Source organism: Corapipo altera, unplaced genomic scaffold, assembly GCF_003945725.1.
Source record: "Corapipo altera isolate COAL_440 unplaced genomic scaffold, ASM394572v1 57974, whole genome shotgun sequence".
NCBI lineage: Eukaryota > Metazoa > Chordata > Aves > Passeriformes > Pipridae > Corapipo > Corapipo altera.
The window spans coordinates 1-19,108 of record NW_020885275.1 but is presented as its reverse complement, the minus strand read 5'-3'; the positions used below and the strand labels follow the sequence as shown (position 1 = coordinate 19,108).

The following is a 19,108-nucleotide window of genomic DNA, read 5'->3' as shown; positions in this document are numbered from 1 at the left end:
CCTCAATGGTGTGGAGACTGAGGACAGTACAGGACAGCCCTGAGAGGGCTTGAAGGGAGAATTTAGAGATGGTGGATCCTTTTGTCAGAGCAGGAAAGAGCATGAGAAAGAAAGAATTAATGCCAAGTGCAGCTGGGGAGGTCCCGAGTGGACATGAGGAAAACGAAATTTCACTCCAGGGAAAACGCTGGGCTGCAACACATCACCCAGGAGAAGTCTGGATGAGCCCAAGGCTTTGTGTGTGCAGGAAGAGCCAGGGAGGACGCAGAGATGTCAGTGCAGGAAGATGCCAGCCAGGTGGGGCAGCCGGGGGGATGACGACAGCCTGCAGGGAAAGGGGCAGGGCATGGACACCGTAGGACAGCCTGGGCTGGAGAGGAGACAGGGATGGGGAGAAGCTGAAAGGCCCTGACACAGCCACCTTCTGCAGGCCTTTGGCAGTGGTTGCTGTCTGTGCCCCTGAGGCCAGGAGAGGGGAGTGCCCCTTGCAGCCCTGGGGCCTCCTGGCCTCCTTGTCCCTGCTCAGTAGCCTGGCAGGTGCCACCCCATGGTCCTGCCCTTGGCATTGCACATCCCACCTCCCAGTGCCCCAGGAAGAGCCCTGAGGAATGAGGCAGGGACAGGATCTGCCTTCCCAGGGGCTGGAGGTCAGGCCTCGTCCCTCTGGATTAAGGAAACAAGTCAAGGTTTATTCAGCATCAGAGCCACCTTTCCCTTGCTTGTCCATCCTTGTCATCACTGTCTGCAGTTTTCTGCTCCAACTGGAACCTGGGGACATATTCTCAGTTGTGTCCCTCAGTGAGACTCATTAGCACTACAAGAAACTTTAGTGTTTCCATCTCACTTTGACTTCTTGAAAAGTTGTTTGAACTTCCTCTCAGGGACTGAGTCTCATGTAAACAACCTCAAAGTCCCCTGAGGGTCATGAAATGCCTGGGGCTGTTGCTGTGCTGCTGAGCTGGGCCAGGCTCCTGGCACACAGGGAGCTCCTGGCAAGCAAGAAGAGTCTCAAAGAGACAGCTCTGCTGGTGAGCAGCTCCTCTGCACAGCCCAGCAGGCCTGAGGGCACTGCCTGCAGCACCCAGGGCACAGGAGAGAAGGCAGAGAGATGAGAGGCAGCCTGGGCTGGGAGGTGACTGAGCTCTCACCACAGGAGAAACCTTCCCAGGATTTGAAGGAAGAATTCTCTGGCTGTAGGAAAGTTCAACTTGCCTTCCTGGAGGCATCTCCTAAAGCTGGCCCATCCCACAGCTTCTAGGATCTTTCAGCAGGACTCTCCCAGTTGCTGCAGTGCAGGGGAAGTGGCCATATGGCAGAGCAGGGCAGGAGCTGCAGGCAGCAAGGGCAGAGAGGAGAAGGGAGCAGGAGGTTCAAGAGATCCTGAGGTGGGAGGACAGGGCAGAGCTGCTCAGGGCAGGAACCTTGCCAGCCCTTTGCCAGGGTCAAGCTCTGGCTGCAGAGCAGTGCAGGTGAGTTCCTGCAAGTGCCTCTGCCAGTTGCCAAATGGCAGCAGTGGCAGGAGCTGTCAGGATGGCTCTGCTGGATTTGCTGGGGTGCAGCAGAAGAAGCTGCTGCAGAGCAGGACTTGCTGCTGCCCCCTCAGAGGCCCAGGGCCAGAAGGTTCCCTGTGCCAGGGCTGGCTGTGGGGTGGGAAGGTGGGGGTGCAGCCAGGACTGTCCAGGGCTGTGGTGCAGAGCAGGGTCCTGCCCCCAGGGCTCTGTGTGCTGGGGCAGGGACTCTGCTGCCTGCCAGGCTCAGCTCTCAGCCCGGCCAAGGAGCTGCCATGGCCCTGCAGGGAGAAGGTGTGGGTGGAAGGAGTGACCCCGCAGGGCAGGCTAGGGCTGGGCAGGGCCCTTCAGCTGCAGGCTCAGGGCTCCTTACAGCTTCAGCTCCACTTCCTGCCATTTCCAGGGGCCCTGCTCAGGAAGCACATCCCCCCAGAACACCTCCCCCTTCCCAGCCACCGCAGGCTGTCTGGGATCTGCTCTGCAGCCCCTGCCCAGGCAGAGCTGCCCCTGGGCACTGGGCTGGGGATGGCTCTGGCAGCACTGGCAGGGAGCTGAGCTGGGCACAGGGAGGGGCTGCTGGCAGGAACAGCTCCTCACCTAGAGACAGGCAGGCAGGGAGAGGCAGCTGCTGCCACAAGGGCTGGGCAGGGGCATGGGGGCCCCTCCCTGCTGTCCCTGTGGCACAGACCCCTTCCCTGAGCAGCTCCTCCCTGGGCTCCTTTCCCAGCCGAAGCAGAGCCTGTGCCCTCAGGCCCACGGGTCTGGGCTGTGCATTGCCCTGCAGCAACCAGAGCCCAGGCAAGGACAAGGCCCTGATTTCCAGCTGTCTCTCTGTGTCCCTCCTCCCTTGGCAGCAGCACTGTGGCATTTCCCTGCCATCCCCTGCTGCCTGGGCTCTCCTTGTTCTTACCACTGGGTTTTCTGAGCAGTGTGGGGTTTTGAGTGGGGCAGATTCTTGTCCAGACACAACCCCTTTGTGTGCTTCTGTGGGGATGTGTCTGTGGGAGCCAAGTGCCCAAGTGCCCTCACGGCACCTTCAGGATCTTCAGCTGTTTTCCTGGGTGTCCTGCAGGGCTGCAGGTACCCTCCGGAAGGGCACAGCTCTGCCATAGCATCTCTGTGCTGCACAGGATCCCCATGGAGAAAACTCCTCAGTGCTAAATCCATGGAAATGCCCTGGGCAGCTGTACTTGGGAAGAGCAATGATCTCTCTGTGTGGCAGTCTGGGAGGATAGAGATGAGATCCTAATCAGGCATCCTGAGGAAAGGCAAGGATTCTCTCAATCAACTCTTTGAAACAGGATTTCTCTGCTCCTAGAAGTGCCTTGTTTCTTTTTGCAGGGAATTCCTAAGGGCCATCCCCTTTTAGCTCCAAGCTGCCAGCCAGGGGCAGCTGTGAACAGCAAAGATGGTCAGCTCTTGTCTCTGCACCAGGGGACCATCCCTTTGCCTCTCAGGGCTCACAAAATTTCCCTTGGAGCACATTAGAAATGTCAGAGATTTCAACCATCCAAACTGACTCCTGGCAAGAAGAACTGGAAAATCAAGTCCCCGAATCCCCTCTCTCTGTTCTGTGCTTGGGCAAACTGTGACCAGCAGTTCTGGAAACACTTTGATACCTCACAAGTGCATTTAATTGGAGGTCACCCTGTGCTCCAAGTTACCTCTCACTGCACAGAAAGAGGGATTCCTCGGGAGCCCATTCCAGGCTCCCTGCTCTCAGTGCCCCCTTCAGCCAGCAAAACCCAGAGCTCAGGGAGAGGGATGCAGAGAGATCTTCCTGAAAAGAGGCCCTGAATGTTGAATTGCTATGAGACATGCAAGATGTTTTGCTGATTGAGTCTGGCCTAATTCAGTTCTGCCTTTTTTCTCCTCAACAGAAAACAATAACCTGAGGTAGTAAATGTCCAACAGCAGCTCCCTCACCCACTTCCTCCTCCTGGCATTCGCAGACAGGCGGGAGCTGCAGCTCCTGCACTTCTGGCTCTTCCTGGCCATCTCCCTGGCTGCCCTCCTGGCCAACGGCCTCATCCTCAGCGCAGTAGCCTGTGACCACCACCTGCACACCCCCATGGGTTTCTTCCTGCTCAACCTCTCCCTCACAGACCTCGGATCCATCTGCACCACTGTCCCCAAAGCCATGCACAATTCCCTCCGGGACACCACAACCATCTCCTACATGGGATGTGCTGCACAGCTCTTTTTCTTTGCCTTCTTCATGTCAGCAGAGTTTTCCCTCCTCACCATCATGTGCTACGACCGCTACGTTGCCATCTGCAAACCCCTGCACTACGGGACCCTCCTGGGCAGCAGAACTTGTACCCACATGGCAGCAGCTGCCTGGGCCACTGGCTTTCTCAATGCTCTGCTGCACACAGCCAATACATTTTCCCTGCCCCTGTGCCAGGGCAATGCCCTGGGCCAGTTCTTCTGTGAAATCCCACACATCCTCAAGCTCTCCTGCTCACACTCAGGCTACCTCAGGGAAATTGGGCTCATGGTGGTTAGTGCTTTTCTGTTTTTGGTGTGCTTTGTTTTCATTGTTTTCTCCTATGTGCAGATCTTCAGGGCTGTGCTGAGGATTCCCTCTCAGCAGGGACGGTACAAAGCCTTTTCCACGTGCCTCCCTCACCTGGTTGTGGTCTCCCTGTTCCTCAGCACTGGCGCCTTTGCCTACCTGAAGCCCTCCTCCATCTCCTCCCCATCCCTGGACCTGGTGGTGTCAGTTCTGTACTCAGTGGTTCCTCCATCACTGAACCCCCTCATCTACAGCCTCAGGAACCAGGAGCTCAAGGATACCATAAGGAGAATGATGACTGGATGTTTTCTTAAGAAACAATAAACTGCCCTATTCTTCTGCAGAACACTCATTGTGTAACACATTTTGGGCCCAGCCTGCCTTCTAAAGCTTTTGATAGTGTTTGGAGGGGGGCTTCCCTGTCTTTTCCCACTATTCCTGTCATTAACACTGAAATTTTATTCTTCATTCCATATAATTCACTCTTTACCTCTTTTTTTCACCCACAAAATATAGAAATCAGAAATCATTGTTTGTGTGTCTTTAAACAAAATAAAAGTTTGTGCAACAAGGTATTTGTCAAACATTCTCCCTGTGTTAGTTTGTACATGAGGAATCACAATCTCTGAGTGTAAGAAAGGACACAAATGCTTTTTTCCAGATTCTTCCTCCAAGACCTCCCCTGAAGCTGGAGTGCAATTCTATGTTTGCAGATGTGGAGGGGAAAAGAGTCCCAGCACTGCCAGGGAGCACTTGAACTCGGTGTGTTCAGAGCTGCTCTCTTTGCACTCCCACCCTCTCCTTTCCTGTTCATGCCCAAGGCCTGAGTGCTCTGGCAGCTCAGTCACTGTCCTGCTGTGGGTCAGGCCTGTGAGCACAGGCAGGGACAGGCCCTGGGCACTGCTGGCACAGGGCTGGGCTCCACAACAGCAGTTCCAGCAGCAAAGGGGTTCCCCTCCTGGCACTTCCTGAAGGCTGAGGTCTTTTCCCAACACTGGTATCGAGAAGAAGACCAAGAAATAAACTCTCCAAAGTCTTGTTACTTTGCTTGTTTCTCCATGGAGACAGTGCAGGGAGGTCAGGGACCCACTGGGACTTCAGGGACTGAGGGCTGGTTCAGATGTTGTGTGTTGGTGGCCAATGGCCAATGGAGGTGACAAATGATCTCCAGGTCACCTGCCTGGGGCTCTGCAGCTTGTGAGGGCTCTGATGGCAGGTGAGGACTTGTCTGTAGGAACTCAGGAAGTGCAGGAGAGCACAGAGGATCTGCAGGGACAGCCCGTCCCATCCAGTCAGCAGGGAATGGAGCCCTGGAGCAGAATCCTGCCCAGGGTGGAGTTACCAGAGATCAAGTACTAAATCTTGCTGGGAAGTGGCAAACAGAGCTTTGCAAGCCCAGGGGACACAGCAGGTACAGGGAAAACTCTTGCCAGTAACTTGTGTTCCCCTCAGTGAATTTCCACAGGTTGACCAAGAGCAGCCCCCAAAGCCATGTCCAAGCTCTGGAACAAGGCAGGGCCCCTCTGAGCCCCCTCCATGGCCACACAGGAGCGTCTGTGGGAGGTGGTCAGTGACAGGGAGCACCATCAGCTGTCTCTGCCTCCCAGCTTGAGCAGCACAGCCCAACAGAGTCCCCCATGGCCCCGGGCCCCACAGCCCCCATGCTGTGCAGAGCAGCCCCCCCATTTTGAGGGCTGTGGGGAGCATGGGCAGGGGGTACAGGAAGGGCTGCTCAGGCCAGCACAGACGTGTTCCCCTGGGGAAAGGCTCTGTGGGGAGATGGGATGTGCCAGGAGAAGAGCAGGACACCCTGTGTGAGCAGAGGGGCCGTGGAAAGAGGTTGCCCTGTCCCTGAGGAAAAGAGGGGGCAAAGCAAAATGTGGGAAACTCTGGTCTGAGATCAGTTGTGCTGCCCAAGAACACGCTGACTCCAGAGGTGTCCAAGCGGGGCAGAGCTGGCAACTCCGGTCCTTGTGGCGGCGGGGGGGAGGCAGCGGCTCTGCTTGATTCCATGGAGTTCTGGGGAGGCACAGTGGCCCCTTGGTTCCATGAGATTCCACAGTATTCCTGAATTCCTTTGGTTCCATGAGGCCCTGCAGTGTCATAATGACTCTTGATTCCATGAGGTTCCAATTTCTTTACAAGTTTCTTTGACTCTATAGGACCCTGTAGTGCCAAAATGGCCCCTGGATTCCATGAGTTTCCACAGTGTCCTCGGGTCCATAGGGCCTTCAGTGTCACAATACCTCCTTGATTTGCAAAGTGTCCCAGGGTTCCTTTGTTTCTATGAGATCCTGCAGTGTCAAAATGGCCTCTTGATTCCATAAGGTTCTGCAGTGACACAGTGGCACCCCAATGCCATCAGACTACACAGTGTCCCCAGGTTCCTTTGGCTCCAAAATATCTTGTAGTATCACAGTGGTCCCTTGAGTCCATGTGGTATCCTCAGCATCAGAACGACCCCTTGATTCCATGAAGTTGCACAGCGTCCCTACGTTCCATTTTTCCACGAGTTTCCCCAGTGTCACAATGGCCTCTTGATTCCGTAGGGTTCCCCAGTGTCCCAAGGCCCATTTGGCTCCAAAAGGGCCCTGTAGTGTCGCAGTGGCCCCTTGATTTTATGTGTCCCAGGGTTCCTTTGTTTCCATGAGGCACTGCAGTGACACAATGGCCCCCTGGTTCCATGAGGTTCCAAAAGGTTTCAGGGTTTCTTTTGTTCCACAAGGGCCCAGATGTTAAACGGTCCCCTCTTTCCACAAGATTTCACAGTGTCCCTGTGTTCCTTTCTTTCCATGAGGCCCTGCAGTGCCACAATGGCCCCTTGATTCCATGAGGTTGGACAGGGGCATCACAGAGCTGACTCCATCCAGATGAAAGTCTGGGGGAGATTAGGAGGAACTAGGACAAAAGGGATTGGATATTTGGGAAGGACAGAGGGGTTTGTCCAACAGAGAGGAAAGATTTTGATGAGGTAAAAACCAGGTTCAGGTAATGCTAAGGGTGCTGAAACCCTGAGTGTGCAAACATTCCTGATAGACCTTTACTGTCTTTGAAACCTCAAGTCCCAACACTACCTAAAACAGTTGGTTCTCTCACTGAAGGGAATTCACTGCTCTAATCCCAACCTCAACCGGACCTCGAAGGCAAAGCCCAAACACAGAACTCCAAACACTTATTTGTCCTCTAATGCCCACCCCAATCCCAAACCTGTATTACCAGTATGAAAAGCCAAGCTTTAACCCTGACCCAGCCCAAAACCCTCTTCCCCTAATCATGAACCAGACACTACTAGCAGAACAACCAACCTCCCAAAATTCTGCCTAATCCCCACCCTAAACTCTAAACCCCAAACCCTGACCATTCAGCACCCCCACCGCCCTTGGGAGCAGGGCAAGGACATTGAGGGCCCAGAACAGGCCCAGGGGGTTGGCAGAGGAATGGGAGGTGACCTGGATCTGCTCAGCTCTGCAGGGACCCCCAGGAGAAGGGCCTGGGCTCTGGGAGGGATGTCCTGTGGCACAGGGGCTCAGGCCAAGTGCACATGGCAACAGCCAGAGTTGGTGCAGAGACATCAGAGAGGGTCTAGAAATGCTGCTGGGAGGGGGGTGGGAAAGCAGGAGGGGTGTGTGCAGCCTGCAAGGCCAGAGCAGCAGCAGGGCCAGGGCAAGACAGCCTGCAGGAGAGATGGCCAAGGGCTCTGGAAGGGCTGCAAGGCCCAAAGGCACCCAGGCCTTTGTCCCCTTGCCTCTGGCAGCTGCCTCTGCCACTCAGGCCACCACAAGCAACTTGCCTGGCAGGTTCTGCACTTGTTTTTTGCCTCGCCCTTCCCTCAGGAGCCTGACAGGGGTTACCCAGGTTTGGGCCTTGTTGTTCCTCCCCCTCCCATCCCAGTGGCCCCCAAACAACCATGAGCCAGCCGGGAGGGACAGGATCTGCTGGGCCAGGGCCTGGGGCTCAGGCCTTGGCCTTTATGCTCCACAAAACCAAGGCAGGCTTTGCTCAGCATTGCAGGGGCCTGCCCAGAGCCTTTGTCTGCCTGCACTCCTGGCCTCCAAGCAGCTGCTCCAAGGAGTCCCTGGGGAGGCTTTGTCAGTGCCTGCCCTCAGTGGGGCCCAGCAATGCTTCAAGGCACTTGCAGTTTGGCTTCTGACTTCTTCAGCAGCTGCTTCAATCTTCTCTCAGTATCTCAGGGTCATGGGCTGGGCTGCAAACACACCATGGGGCTCATTAAATTCCAGAAATCCCTCAGGATCTCTTTGTCTTCCTATAATTGCCTTCAAGGCAATGTCAAAACAAGTCTTCAAAATTTGTACTTTTTTTGTTTTAATTCAATTATGGATATCTCTTAGTTCAGAGGAGAGTTGATAGAGGTGTTCTCCAAGTGATCTTGATGCTGAGTGTCTCCTCAGGAGATCCACACTGACCCTGGATGATCAGTCTTGCTCCTCAGCCCCCAGCCTCACCGGTTCTGACATGGCCCATCTTGGACTGACAGCTGATGCAACTCCAAACACACTGTGGGACCCATTAAAACATTGAAAAACAAATTATTTTCATTCCTTTAATTGTCTTCAAGTCTTCAAGACTTCTACAGCTAATTGGAGTTGGTTTGTAGTTAAGCTAAGGAGGAAGATTTTAAAGTGGAAGTCATGAAAAATATATATTTTTTGATGAAAGGGAATGATTTACACAGAGCCATGGAACGCAAGAGGGTCAGGGCACAAAGGATTTGGATCCAAAGACAAGGGGGCAAAAGACATTAGTAGCACTTAATCCCTGACCAGTTGAGTAGTTTTCAAGTGATTCAATAGCATTTGCTACAATTTTAACAGTGACTGAATTATAGAGTCACAATAACAACATTCCCACCACAGTCAATTCACACCCACACCCAGGCAGAGATGTGTGGACACAGCAATAGCTGGGTGTGGAAAGGTCCCTCTCCAAAATTCTCCTGCTGTCATGGAAACACTCCCCCAAATCCCTTTGTGTTTGCCACCAGACAAGGGTCACAGCTGGAGGAGTGTTTGTTGAGGGGGATCACAATTGTCCTGGGCATCAGCGAGGGTCTTTGGAGTGTTGCAAACTGGAGGGTTCCCGAGCTGGGAGAGGCTGCCAGAGGTGTCCCACTGAGAGGGAGGTGCTGGGGAGCTGCCAGGGCCTCCCTCAGCCCTGCTGGTTGTGGGCTCCCAAGGTGACTGGCTTTAGTTATCTGCTGAATTTCCATCCTGGTGTCAGGAATGGCTGGGGTTTCCAAAATATTTGGGAATTGTATCTGAACTCTTCTATTTGGGTTATGATTCAGGTAGGGAATGTTACAAGCCTTTCATGGGATGACTGATTATCCTGTGTTCCTTAGCTCTTACACCCATCCCAGTCAGTTGGATGGTTTATTGACAATGTGTCCCGAGGGGCGGCACCTCCGATGCCATAGAAACCCCTCCCCTGGATTAGGAAACCTTTCGAAATCAGGAGCTGTTCCAGCGGAGCATGAAAATGAACAGCAGTTTTCCTAAAGCCCAGCCCCAGTCAGAACAAAGCCAGGCCCCAGCAGCGGCAGAGCAAAGGTCCCCCCATGGCTGTGTCCCTGTGGCCGCTGAGGCGGCAGCGCAGGCCCGAGGCGGTGCCGGGTCTCGGTGCAGCAGGGGCAGAGCGGCGGCTGCGCGAGCGGCAACCCCGGCGGTGAGTGCGGCAGCGCCGTGGGAGCGGCGGCTCCGGGCACAGAGGCCGGCGGCAGCCGCTGTGGCTCATGGAACCAAGTGGTCACTGGGACACTGCAGGGCCTGCTGGAATCCAGGGGCAGGTGGGACACTGGGGAGCCTCTTGGAGCCAAGGGAACCCTGGAATATTTTGGAACATCATGGAATCAAGGAGCCATTGTGATACTGTAGGGCCTTGAGGAACCAAAGGAATCCTGGAGAGATAATGGAAACTCATGAAATCATCAGGGCCATTGTGACACTCCTGAACCTCATGGAACCAGGGGTCCATTGTGATGTTGAGAATTCTCATGGAACCAAAGGAACCCTGAGAGTTTTTGCAACCTCATGGAATCAAGGGGCCATTTCTGGCAGGATGCTCTGCTCTGACAATACCTAAACAATGGTCAGAGAATGCAAACAATGCAAGTTCTCTGTGGTGAGTTACTACTGGTGTCAAGGTGTTGTTTTTAATGTGGAATTATGCTAAACTCAAAATGTTTCATGAAACTTCAAACACACATCCTCCTTTCTGGAGTGGGATTTGACAGAGAAGCTGCTCCCTGGCCTGCAAATACATCTGACATTCAAACACTTTATAAAAGCCCCGTCCAACTTTGATGTGGTAGATTCTTCCACAGACTTCCTTGAAGTGTGTGGAGCTTCTGCCATGAAGCAGGGACAGCTCTTCATGGTCACTGCCCAGGGGTTACGTGAAAGACAGAGAACTACCCCCTGTCATTATGGGGTGAGTTACCTCAATCTCTGCTTCAGGACTTTTCTATTTGCTGGTTTTGATCCAATTGCTTTAATAGAATGACTTTGATAGACTGCACCGTCCTTTTTTACACTATACTGCTAGGAGGTTTTGGCTTTTATACTGTGCAGGAAATAATTTTGTTTAAGGTATTTCGTCTGTTCACTTGTCTGACCAATTTTCTGTTCATTTGTCATAATAAATAATTCATTTTATTGAAATATTTCTGATTTGCCATCACTAAAACATTCAGGACAAAGTGATTGAATTACACCTCTATAATTCCTTCAACTGAAACCAAACTGTGAGCCTGAGATTGGATCCAGCCACAGCCAGGCTCCTCTCTGAGAAGGAATTTAGAAAGCAAGGGGGTCCTTTGTGCACCTCGTAGCTCAACGAGACGGCTTCTGCCATCAACTTTGTCTAAGCCTTCCACCCCCCAGCCCCAAGCTGTTACACATGGGCATGTCTTGTGCATGCAGTGCAAACATGGACTCCTGAGCTGGTCATTTGCTGTCCCTCCTTGGAGGGAAGAACAAGCCCAATGGCCTGGGGTGAGAGGCCAGTGCTGGGAGTGGCGCTGGCTGTGCCAGAGCACTGCTGGGTGCCCCACCCTGAGCACTCCCAGCCTTGTGCTGGTCACTGCTGTTTTCCTCTGCAGGGCATTGTGTTGGGCGCATCCTGGAGAGCCAAGTGGAAAGCAGATGGAAGCTTTGAGGCCCTGGCCTGAGGAGATACCCCTGCAGGATGGCAGTGCTGCTGCAGAGGTCAGCTCTGTGCCAGCAGTGCCTGTGGCTGTCCCTGCCTGCAGTCCCTGGACAGTCCTGCAGCAGGACTGGCACCGACTGTCAGAGCACTGAGGCCTCCAACAACCCAGGGCTCTGCAGGACAGTGTGGAAGGGAGAGGAGGCCATGCAGGAGAAGGGCTGCTGCTCCCTGGCAGTGCTGCTCTGCTGGGACTCTTTTCTGGCCCAGCTCTGCACAGAGGCTCCGACCCTGCAGCTGCAGAGAAGTCAGAGAGGAAAGATGTGAGGCAAACAAGTCAATGCAGAGTTCTTTATTTGGTTGAAGCAGACAGTGAGTACAATTCCCAATTTGTACAGCCTGTGGGCCAGGCTAGAAAGACAAACACTGAACTGAAAATGGTGTTTATATATATATATAAATATATTTACATTTTATATATATCTATATATATATATATATCTTTATATATGTATAAAGATTTTTTGGTGTGAACAAATTCTCACAAAAAACCACTCCTATTAGGAGTAAAAAATAGAGAAGATATGGTGGGCCTTTAATGAAATCCATAACAGGAGTGGCCTTTAATGAGGAAGACAGCATGCAGAAGAAGGAGAGTTTCTTGCTTCTGAAAAACACCCAGTTATGAGTTTCCTCAGGGCCTCCTTGAGATCCTGGTTCCTGAGGCTGTAGATGAAGGGGTTCAGTGTTGGAGACACCACTGAGTACAGAACTGACACAATAAGATCCAGGAATGGGGAGGAGATGGAGGGAGGCTTCAGGTAGGCAAAGAATAAGGTGCTGCTAAACAGAGAAACCACGGCCAGGTGAGGGAGGCACGTGGAAAAGGCTTTGTGCCGTCCCTGCTGAGAGGGAATCCTCAGCACAGCCCTGAAGATCTGCACATAGGAGAAAACAATGAAAACAAAACACCCAAATATTAGACAGGCACTAACCACAATGAGCCCAAGTTCTCTGAGGTAGCCTGAGTGTGAGCAGGAGAGTTTGAGGATGTGTGTGATTTCACAGAAGAACTGGCCCAGGGCATTACCCTGGCACAGGGGCAGGGAAAATGTATTGGCTGTGTGCAGCAGAGTACTGAGAAACCCAGCGGCCCAGGCAGCTGCTGCCATGTGGGCACAAGCTCTGCTGCCCAGGAGGGTCCCGTAGTGCAGGGGTTTGCAGATGGCAACGTAGCGGTCGTAGCACATGATGGTGAGGAGGGAAAACTCTGCTCCAAGAAAGAAGACAAGCAGAAAGACCTGTGCAGCACATCCCGTGTAGGAGATGGTTGTGGTGTCCCAGAGGGAATTGTGCATGGCTTTGGGGACAGTGGTGCAGATGCAGCCCAGGTCTGTGAGGGAGAGGTGGAGCAGGAAGAAGCCCATGGGGGTGTGCAGGTGGTGGTCACAGGCTACGGCGCTGAGGATGAGGCCGTTGGCCAGGAGGGCAGCCAGGGAGATGGCCAGGAAGAGCCAGAAGTGCAGGAGCTGCAGCTCCCGCCTGTCTGCAAATGCCAGGAGGAGGAACTGGGGCATGGAGCTGCTGTTGGACATTTCCAGTTCCTTAGCACAGGGTCTGTTCAGAAAAGGAAAGCACAGGGAACAATTAAGACAGCCCCCTCTCAGCAAAGCTGGTGCAGTTTTCAGGGAAATCCCCTCCAAGTGAAAGGCATTTCTTTTCTCTAGTTTGTGTTTTCTGAGGGTGCTGTGAGGATCAGCAACTCTGGTCATGTACTGCCAAGGACTCAGCTTACAGTGCCCACCCCTAAGGGAAGGCTCAGCACTGCCCAGGATCCTGTGCTCATTTCTGATCCTGCCTGAAATATTCATCTGTGTGAGCAAAAGAGTTTGAATTTCATTGCAGCCTGTTGAACTGAGAGAACAATGTCTATGCTACAATGCCTAAGCAGGAAACACACCTCAGGACTAATTCCTTTCCTGTAGCCCCTGTCTTTTCTAAGCTTTGCAAACAATTCTCCATTCAGTATCATGTACTGGTCTGTGAGCAGGTCTGACCCTGCTACAGTGAGAAATGGAAAAGATCCTCTCTCAGCTGTCAGGTTTGCTCCTTACCCACAGCCCTTGTGCCCCAGTCCTGGCAGCAGTTCCCCAGGCCGGCTGAGAGCTGCCCCTGGCAGGCAGCAGAGTCCCTGCCCAGCACAGCACCCTAGGCTGCAGGACCCTGCTCTGCCCCACAGCCCTGGGCACCCCTGCCTGCACCCCCGGCTTCACAACTCTTCCAAAGTGCCCCAAAACAGCCCCCTGTTCACCCATCCCATCAGCTGGGGCTGGGCCAGCTTTAGGAGATGCCTTCAGGAGCTGCCCCTGCACTGCCCTGCAGCCACAGACTCACCGTGTGCAGCCCTGCCAAGATTCCTCCTGCAGGGAGCTCTCAGCCCTCCTGCCAGTGCTGAGCCCCTTGAAGCTCTGTGTGTGCCCTGCTGGTGTCCCTGAGCTGCCCTGGCAGTGCCCTCAGCCCTGCTGGGCTGTGCAGAGGAGTTGCTCACCAGCAGAGCTGTCTCTTTGAAGCTCTTCTTGCTTGCCAGGACCTCCCTGTGTGCCAGGAGCCCAGCCCAGCTCAGCAGCACAGCAACAGCCCCAGGCATTTCATGACCCTCAGGGGTTTGATGTTGTTTACATGAGACTCAGTCCCTGAGAGGAAGTTCAAACAACTTTTCAATAAGTCAAAGTGAGATTGAAACACTAAAGTTTCTCGTAGTGCTAATGAGTCTCACTGAGGGACACAACTGAGAACAACTCCTCACATTCCAGTTAGAGCAGAAAACTGCAGACAGTGATGACAAGGATGGACAAGCAAAGCAAAGGTGGCTCTGATGATAAGCAAACCTGGATGTTTCCTTGATCCACCAGGCCAAGCCCTGACTCCCAGCCCCTGGGAAGGCAGATCCTGTCCCTGCCTCATTCCTCAGGGCTCTTCCTGGGGCACTGGGATGTGGGATGTGCAATGCCAAGGGCAGGACCATGGGGTGGCACCTGCCAGGCTGCTGAGCAGGGACAAGGAGGCCATGAGGCCCCAGGGCTGCAAGGGGCACTCCCCTCCTCCTGGCATCAGGGGCACAGACAGCAGCCATGGCCAAAGGCCTGCAGAAGGTGGCTGTGTCAGGGCCTTTCAGCTTCTCCCCATCCCTGTCTCCTCTCCAGCCCAGGCTGTCCTACGGTGTCCATGCCCTGCCCCTTTCCCTGCAGGCTGTCCTCATCCCCCCGGCTGCCCCACCTGGCTGGCACCTTCCTGCACTGACATCTCTGCATCCTCCCTGGCTCTTCCTGCACACACAGAGCCTTGGGCTCATCCAGACTCCTTCTGGGTGATGTGTTGTACCACAGCACTGCCCTTCGAGTGAAATTTCTTTCTTCTTGTTTCCAACCTGGACCTCCCCAGCTGCACTTGCCATTAATTCTTTCTTTTTCGTGCTTTTTTTCTGCTACAACAAAAGCATCCACCCTCTATGAAGTGACTCTTCAAGCACTCCCAGGGTTCTTCTCTGCTGTCCTCTGTCTGCTCTCCACTGAACCCATGACTCTTTTGCCCCCATAGAGTGGTCATATGCTTGAGACCTCCAAACCCCTTTCTGGGACATCTCTGAGCACTCTCCAAGGTGTCTGCAGATGAAAACATGGTCTAAGATAGTCACAGGGATATGTTTTACCAAGGCCTGTAGTGGCAGAACATGGGGCAAGGACTTTGAACTGAAATAGGGGAGCTTTATTTTGGATAAAATGAAGACATACTTACCAGTGGGGCTGGCAAGAACTGCAACAGAAGAGGATGTCCCATCCCCGGATTTGTCCAAGGTCTAGAACTTTGAGCAGCCTGAATTAGTGAAGACGTCACTCTCCATGTCCAGGGACTTGGACCACCTGAGCTTTTATGTCCCTTCCAACCCAAACCATTCTGTGATTCTTTGAGTCCCAAACTCCTTCTCCAAAGAATTTCTGTTGCTAGGACATGAATTACCATGTTTTTGGAGAAGCCATTGCAAACCCAAAAAATAAAAAATCAATTCAAATAAAGTTCAAACATCTCTGTGTGAAAGTTTCACCAAATGGGTCAATGGCAGAGCCTCACAGGATGACCTTGCCAATTGAAGATGGGGGATTCTGTTTGGGGTGTGAGTCTTATGATGGGCAACAAGAAAGCTCATTTGGGGACTGTACAAGACTTGTTGTGGGATCTCTAGGGAAGAACCAAAGAAAGGGAAATGGTGGGATCATGGGGGTTTGTGAAGGAACAGGTATGAGAAAACAGAAAGAAAAGGGATGAAAGCCTGGCCATGGTAAACAGGAGGATGCTCAAGACACTTCCCAGGCCATGCCCTGACACTGATCCCCACAGCCTGTCCTGTCTTCTTATTAACTCCATTGCCAGGAAGTTTCTCTGCTCCTGGCACAGATTGTGGCCCAAGTTCCAGCCCCTGCAGCAGGAGCCACAAATAGTGAGGTCTTGTGTTCTCTGGGGGGGCCAGACTCTGCCCACACTAGGGTGGGTGTGTGTGTTGGAAGCAAAAAAGAGTGAAGCAAATGCAAAGCTAAACACCCAATATAGCCTGACTTTGTCCCTAAGTGGGGGATGAGAATTGGACACAATATGTGCAGGGACAGATGGAGGGGTTTGTCCCCCTGGCCCTGCCCACAAGGGACACCTTTCAGGAAGGGTTGTGGCCTTGGCTGTGCTGAGTGTTGAGCCGGGCAATGCAGCTTGGGATTGCAGTGGCACTGTCAGGGCTCTGCAGAGCTCCTGGCAGTTCATGCATTTGTCCCCAACAATGCCAGAGAACTGCAGGGGTTGCAGTCAATCCCTTGTGCTCTTTGGGACCCCGACTGGCTCTGCTGAATGGGAGCAGGCCTGGAGTTCTCAGACTGTTCCTGCATCCAGGGTCGGGCCTGCAGTGACGTTTGTGCAGCATTAAATTGGTGCAGTGGCAGGATGGCCATGGATCCATTCCTGCAGAAACACAATGGGGCTCCATCCCAGGCAGGGATAGAATGGGCCCACAGATGTTGGAAGGATAAGAACCAGGGATTTTTGGCCCTGTGGAATCCCATAGAACCAAAGGAACCCTGGGACATGACAGAACCTCATGGAATAAAGGGGACACTGTGACCCTGCAGCACCTCATGGAACCAAAGGGAGTGTGGGACGTGGCAGGGCCTGATGGAAACAAAGGAACCTCCTGGGAAAAAAGGGACCCTGGGACACTGCCAAAACTCAGGGAGACAAGGGAACCCTAGGACACTGTGGAATCTCCTGGAATCCAGGGGCCACTGGAATACACTGGGGCCTCCTGGAACCAAAGGGAACATGGGACACTGCAGAACCTCATGGAATCAAAAGGACCTTGGGACTTTGTGGAACGTCAGGGAATCAAGGGGCCAGTGTGACATCCCAGAACCTTTTGGAACCAAAGGGAACCAACGGGACATTGTGGAATCTCATGGAATCAAGCGTCCATTGTGACACTGGGGTCCATTGGGGCACTACAGGGCCTTATGGAACCAAAGAATGCAGAGAAAAAGTGCAACTTCATGGAATCAAGGAGCCATTGTCCCACTGCGGAGCCTCAAGGAATAAGGGATCCAATCTTTGCCTCAAATTTTGTCAACAAGTTAAATTTAAGGAATTACAAAAGTGGGATTGAACCACTTTTGTCCCACAGATTTTAATGATTGGCCAAATGAGAATATTTCTATAAAATGAATCATTTATTCTTACAAATGATCGGACAAAAGATCTTAATCAGAATTATTTACTAGATGGTATAAAGACTAAAACTACTATTAGTACAGAGAGTATAGTGGACTATATTGATGCAATTATTGAAACAATTATATTAAAGCTAGCCAAAAGAAATAATTATTAAGTAGAGATTTGATGTAACTCACCCACACCAACGGTCATAGGGAGATTTCTTTTGCTCAGCCTTGAGGAGTGTCCTTGGAGGGCGTTTCCAGCCAAGGCAGGAATCTCCACACATCTACCCCAAGAAGGGCTGTGTTAGAACAACCTGCCTGGATGAAAGGGGACTGGACTTCTCTAGTAGGAAGTGATTGACTGCTCCTCACAAATGGACAGGCCAGTTACCAGCTTCTCTGTCCCATCCAACTTCCAAAAGCAGGATGTGTGTTTGGAGTTGGGTGAACCAGGCTGGTTTGAGCATCATTCAACACCAAAACCATTCCCATGGTGCCACTGGTAACTCTCAGATCTCACAGACAGCTTGCATGAGAGTTGGCACTGTTGGCATTGTCTGATGGGATTTTAGGCCTTATCAGGGTAGGCCCTCCTGCCACCTGGGTCGAGAGGTTGGCTGTGAAAGTCCATCCTGGAGATGCACAGGGAGCCAAGAGCTGGGCTCCTGAGTGACATCCAACAATGGACAGGGGGATGGGACTGACCAGATGAAAGTGTCTCAGGTAGAGCTGGGCTGGCAACACAAGGGGGAATTATTCCTGTCTTGCTGGGCCCAGGACACCTCAGGTCCTCAGGGAAGAGGTGCAACATCCAGCTGGGCCTGTGATCCACGGGTGCATTTAACCATGGACACCAACTGCCAGGTTCTCCAGAACTGGGAAACATGTGCTGCCATCCAACAGGCCAAGAGGGTAAAGCCCCTGTGGGGTGAGGGATAATGACTGAACTAGAGATGTGGGCAGGCCTGGCAGATTGATCCCAGCACACTCCCCAAACCCACCAAGGCAAGCTCTACGTGCTGACAATGGTGGACACAACCCCTGACTGGCAGGAGACACACCCTGTGCCTTCCACCACTGCCCAGAACACCATCCTGGGCCTGGAAAAGCAAGTCCTGGGGAGACACGGCCCTCCAGAAACACTGGAGTTGGACAGCAGGACTCTTTTCCAAAACAACCTTGTGCACACCTGGACTAGAGAGCTCGGCATGGAGTGGATGGATCATATTCCCTGTCAGGCACCAGGCTCTGGAAAGGTTGAATGGTAGAGTGGACTGTTCAAAACCACCTGGAAAGCAATGGGCAGTGGGACCTTGAAGCCTTGGGATCTGCATTTAGCAAAAGCCACTCAGTTAGTTAGTCCTATAAGCTAAATAGATAAAACTCCAGGCCAATTCAGTTTCTAAGATCAGCTCAAAAGAGCAGGTCATTTAATCAGGCCCACAGGCCCAGGGGAACACACACGACGTGCACCCTCCCAGGCAGTGGTTCTACAGTTTTAGAAGATGGTCTGTCCAATGCCAGAACTCTCCACCCCCTGGTTCTGCCCAGTTCTGCCCCCCGACACGCCCCTGGGGAATTGCATTTGGGGGCTTTGGGACCCCTTCTTCCTCATCTTTATCTTCTTCACAGCACATACGGTCTTTGGAGTGCCTCCAAAGTTCTGGGCTTGAAGGTTGCTTTGTCTCTTGTGGGATCTTGTTGTCCAGGCCTAGGGAGTGATGTTCAATAGAGGTGTTTTTCTACAATTCTACCTTGAAAAGAAGTCTAAACATGCTAAAGGAATGTAAAAAGTTTGATATCAAATGGGGTCATAAGGTTGAGTCTGTGTAAACTACTATGCTAAAGGGTGGCATATAATGCAGCTACATTAACATCTACATTCACTACACAACTAGTTTTAACATCTACAAATAGCTAAAAACAAATATCCAGAAAGTTTTAAGGCATCACACAAACCTAGTTAGTGAACTCTGCCAGTTGAACTGGCCCTGCCCAAAAAGAACCTCTCTGTACCATTGAAGGGGATAAAATCCCTGTGGTCCATATGAGGAATATGTTGGGGAGGACAGTTTGGATGAGTCCTGCCTTAAGAAAAGGTAAACCCACCCATGGGATTGTTTCTGCTCAAGGACTTGGGTGCCCTTGGTGGATGATGCAGAGGGATGGGG

The 19,108-nt window shown here is 52.6% G+C and overlaps 1 protein-coding gene and 1 pseudogene across 1 annotated transcript; one reads left to right on the top strand and one right to left on the bottom strand.

The window, feature by feature from the left end:
• Nucleotides 1-3,411: 3,411 nt before the first annotated feature.
• Nucleotides 3,412-4,350, top strand: LOC113940339 (olfactory receptor 14A16-like). The gene has a single exon (XM_027631470.1). The coding sequence runs from the start codon at nucleotides 3,412-3,414 to the stop codon at nucleotides 4,348-4,350; it is 939 nt and encodes a 312-aa protein (XP_027487271.1).
• A 5,534-nt stretch (nucleotides 4,351-9,884) lies between these two features.
• On the bottom strand, nucleotides 9,885-12,782 carry LOC113940340 (annotated as a pseudogene).
• Between the last annotated feature and the right edge of the window lie 6,326 nt (nucleotides 12,783-19,108).